The 4473-nt window shown below is 38.1% G+C and overlaps 1 protein-coding gene across 1 annotated transcript in view; it reads left to right on the top strand.

Moving 5' to 3' along the window:
- The first annotated feature begins 328 nt into the window (after positions 1-328).
- LOC107575335 (polymeric immunoglobulin receptor-like) overlaps positions 329-4473 on the top strand; it is an 8898-nt gene continuing 4753 nt past the window's right edge. The window contains exons 1-7 of the mRNA XM_016261729.1: positions 329-360; positions 485-498; positions 1497-1802; positions 1893-2189; positions 2362-2475; positions 2609-2658; positions 2734-2799. Of these exons, the coding sequence (XP_016117215.1) occupies positions 329-360; positions 485-498; positions 1497-1802; positions 1893-2189; positions 2362-2475; positions 2609-2658; positions 2734-2799 (879 nt within the window). The remainder of the gene's footprint in view (positions 361-484; positions 499-1496; positions 1803-1892; positions 2190-2361; positions 2476-2608; positions 2659-2733; positions 2800-4473) is intronic.

Genomic DNA, 4473 nt, shown 5'->3' with positions numbered 1-4473 from the left:
ATAAATCAAACTTTTTGACACATAGTAGCCTATACTCTCTCTCTTCTGGCCACACTGATATAGAGTCGAGTCGACAGTCCTACAGATATATCACTACCACGATAAGTTTTAACGATATGCAACCACTTTATATTGACAAAACAGGAGAAAGCTTTGACGCGCTGTCTGACAATTCCACCGACTGGGTTAAAACGTTCAATGTATTGTAATTAAAATGACTTTTAACATTTAAAATTACACATTGTCATTGTATTACTCAATAGTATATACAATTATGGTCATAAAAAAGTCCCCAAATGGCTTTTTTCATGTTCCTAAAGGTTGTAGTATGTTCCTAGTGTCCAGGTTGACTTACTACAGGTGAGATTTTGCCAATACCCCTCTTACTGTATGTACAGTACACAATTATTAAAAAATTACTGTAAGTCCCCAAGAGTTTTTTCATGTTACAAAGGTTGTAATGTAAAATATCTGTGTACTGTAGGTACAGTAAGGGAGGTATTGGCACAAAAATTTACGTATAGTAAGTAATTCTAGTCACTAGGAATGTATTACAACCTTTGGAACATGGGGAAAAAACTTCAGGTGAATAATTATATACTGTATGTACAGTAAGAAAGATATTGGTCAAATGTATCTGTAGTAAGTCAGTCTGGTCACTAGGAACATACAACATTTGGAACCCCCCAAAAAAACTCAATTTGGTGAATTACTGTTTTTGTTTTCTTAAAAATACACTGAGTACTGTACACACTTAGAGGAAGTATTGTCTGATATTGGAAATATATATTTAGTAATTTTGCCCTCTTTACTATAGCCTTGTAAACATTGATTTTAATAAACTGTACTGTGTACATTTGCAGACGGTCCCTACAGCAGTCTAAAAGAATATGCAGCGAATATCAAATCCAAATCTAAGGCGCTTTGTTTTCTATGGGTGAAAAAGGCTAGGCCTAACCCTAACCCTAACCCACCATCACACAAGCCATACAAAGTTGAAGAAACTAAGCCTAAACATAAAGACAATCAGCTTTTCCGCATATATACTGGCCCTAATTATCATAACTTCTACTTATTTACTTCAACATGTTTGTTTTGTTTCAAAGACATTTGTCATTATTTTACTTCCATATAGGTAGTTTTTTTTATTGTTTTATTTTTAGTTTACTTATAACACCCCTGATCTTTTATAATGTTCTTAAAATGTTAACACAAAATGATCAAATGGCATATTCCCTTAATATTCACATAACCAAGAAAAACTCTTTAAGATGTGCAGAGAACATTCAGAAATAATGTTGTAGTGATAACGGAATAATAATTTGCAAAATGTAGTTAGAACACATTTTTGTTAGCTGTGTACAAGGTTATTTACACAGTTTGCATATTGTAGTTTTTTCAAAGTTTTTATTAAAAGGGTTAAACTACACCCATCCTGCATAACTGTCCCGCAAAAGAAAAGTATCCATAACACAAAGGTTTCACACTGTTCACAGGATGCACACTGTCAGAGACTGAGCGAGAACCTAAAACGAAGTACACAGGTGATTCTGTGCTTCTGTCCTGCTCATGTGAAGACCCAAACACCAAACCTGAGGACTTCAGATGGACCCACGTAGAGTCCAGTGGGACTGAAGTGTCCAATGAATCTCCACGGTATAAAGACAGAGTCCACACGTTTCACAAGACGACTCCATCAAATCTGTCTCTGTTGATCTCCAATCTGACTGAAGAAGACCAGGGGACTTACAGATGCACAGTTAACAACAAAACATCCGCTGACACCAGACTCCTCGTTAAAGGTGAAACTGTTGTGCTTAAATCAACTCAATCTCTCAATGAGTTCAGCATGTTTTTGTCAGTGTTTTTTGAGTCTCTCTGTCGTCCTGCAGGCTGTGTTTTATCCGAACATCACGTCACCAAGAGCTCATATGCAGGAGAATCCGTGATTCTTCCATGTTCCTGTGAAGATCCCAAAACCAAACCTGAGCACTTTGAATGGAAGCGAGCAGCTGTAAATGAGACGCTGGTTTCAGACACTGAGAAGATCAACGGCCGATTCCAGATGATCAGAGGTTCTCCTCATAATCTCTTCTTACGGATCTCAAACCTGACCGAGACTGACGGAGGACTGTATGTGTGTTCAGTCAACGGCAAACAATCCAGACACGTCACTCTCACTCTTACAGGTAAAACACCTCAGATTACGTTCAGATTAAACTGAAATGATACAATTATGTGACTCTCTTTGAGCTTGACAGTGTTACATTGAGACACTAAATAAAACATCTGAGTTGCTGTTAACATAAATGAGGATATTCATGATTGTGAACTAATGTTTTTGTGTGTGTGTGTTCTCAGATTCTGCTGTTATAAATGCTCTCGGTTATCAATACTATCTGATATTTCTGGTCTTTCTGCTCTGTCTGATGCTGCTGCCGGCGGCTGGATGCATCTTCTGGAGATTTGCAAGAGGTACGAACACACACACGACCAACAATCTATGCACTATGTTAGAGCACTATACACATAGAGATGTGCACTATGACTAAAAATATAGATTGTTATAGATAGTTTGTGTTAAACTGAAATCATTGCAATCTTACAGCTAAAAAAGGAAGCAGAGGAAGCCGAGAGATCCAGAGATCAAATGATGAGGTGAACTGTTCATGATCAGCATATAATACACTATTCATGAATGAAATACAAATAAAATGACGTTTGTGTTTGTAGGATAAAGTGACGTACTCCACCGTGACGCAGATTAAAGGTAGAAAACCAGCAGAAAAACAGCAACAGGTACTTAAACCCTAAGAAGCCACTGTATAATATTTCTAAGTCTTCTAAGTGATCGAATCTTTGCTGTCACACTCAATCTCCTCGTGTCTTCTGTCGTCTGATTGAGAGTTTAGAGTGTTTTATCCAGTAAAGCTCTTTTAGTGTAATTGTAGATACGTCCAGCTTCAGCTGGAGCTTCTCGTGTCAAATCTTAACTGATTTTGATCAAGTAAAGGTCAGAATAACTGCAGTAATATCTCCAGATGAACACTTACTGGACTGAAGCAGCTCAGCTTTACTTGATTCTCCATCAATCATGTTTTAGAGTCTCAAATCTGATCCTCAGGATCTTTCGAGGAACGTTTGTTTCCAGAAGCTTTACTTTCACTGTTCCTCAGCGGAGGAATGATCTTCACAAGCCTCCAGAACATCTCACATCTTCTGAGGAGCCTTTATTTCTTCAGCTCTCAATCAGCATTGCATTATATGTTCGGATCATTTCAATCTCATCTCACTGAGACAGATTATTAGAGATACAGATGTGGCCATTAAGAATGCGTGTGTTTTTTTCTCACGGCAGAAGTCGTAGCAATATGAGATTAAACTCATACTATTTTGACAATAAAGGCGTAGCATTATGTACGACAGCATTTTAGTGCCACATTAAAAATAAAAAAAATTTAAGAAATATTTTGAGAAAATTATGAGAATAAAGTCAAAATATTTTGAGAATAAAGTCAAAATTACAAGAATTAATTCGTAGCAATTACGAGATTAAAGTTATAATGTTTTGAGAGTATTTTGAGCATGTAAATGGCCCGGATTGGGAACACCAGGAGAAACTAATTTGAATAAATGTTGGATTATTAGCAGAAATCATAGCATGTGTCATATACTTGCAGAGACAGTATGCTTGAAAATAATATTTCACATTGCACCAGCCCCCCAATAATAGCAATAAGCTTTGTGCTTTTCGTGCTTTTAATATAAATCAAAGCCTAAGCTTTCAAATTCTGTCAGTTTTATAGCGAAATACAAACAATATATCTTTCAATAATGTGTTTTTCTCACTCTTTAATGTGATGTGAGAGATTGCTGACGGTGTCTGTTTTTGTAGTAAATTGTGCATCAGACAAGGCGAGTGTGGTCAAAAATACTGTATGTTGGTTTTCTGGTCGTACCACATTAAGCTACTATTGATAACAGAATCATGAACATTTATTGGCCTTTGCGCAGTACACGCAATAAACTTCAGTAGACTACAGCTCGCCATGATTAATGTGCTCTGCCGTCTCAGTATAGTATGTCACATGACTGTCCCCTACTGATCATGTGTTCCCTTTCAGTCGGTCACTCTCGACGTCACGTCGGATGACCGACGAAATTGGGATCTCGCTTAGAGGGACCAATCTACTTCGAGTGTAAACTAAACGAGCCAATGCACATAGGCATGCGATTATTGCATCCAGCTACTGCTGATCACAGCGTGAGTATAAGTAGGCAGCAGATGCAGCGCATATTCAGCTTTTCGCTTCGGAGCCGAGCAATCACATCGTTCTGCTCCTGACTACTCTACTGAGAGAAGAAGACTGAACGAGTTCAGCGCGCTCTTAGAGAGCTCTTCGTGTTGGTGGACGGCGCTTCAGCGGTGGTGGTTTCCCGTGTCGAGTGGGTTGCACACATCAGGCTGCACTA

This window comes from Sinocyclocheilus grahami, unplaced genomic scaffold (genome assembly GCF_001515645.1).
Source record: "Sinocyclocheilus grahami isolate Dianchi unplaced genomic scaffold, SAMN03320097.WGS_v1.1 scaffold2576.1, whole genome shotgun sequence".
NCBI classification, from domain to species: Eukaryota; Metazoa; Chordata; class Actinopteri; order Cypriniformes; family Cyprinidae; genus Sinocyclocheilus; species Sinocyclocheilus grahami.
This window is presented reverse-complemented; position numbering and strand designations above follow the sequence as displayed.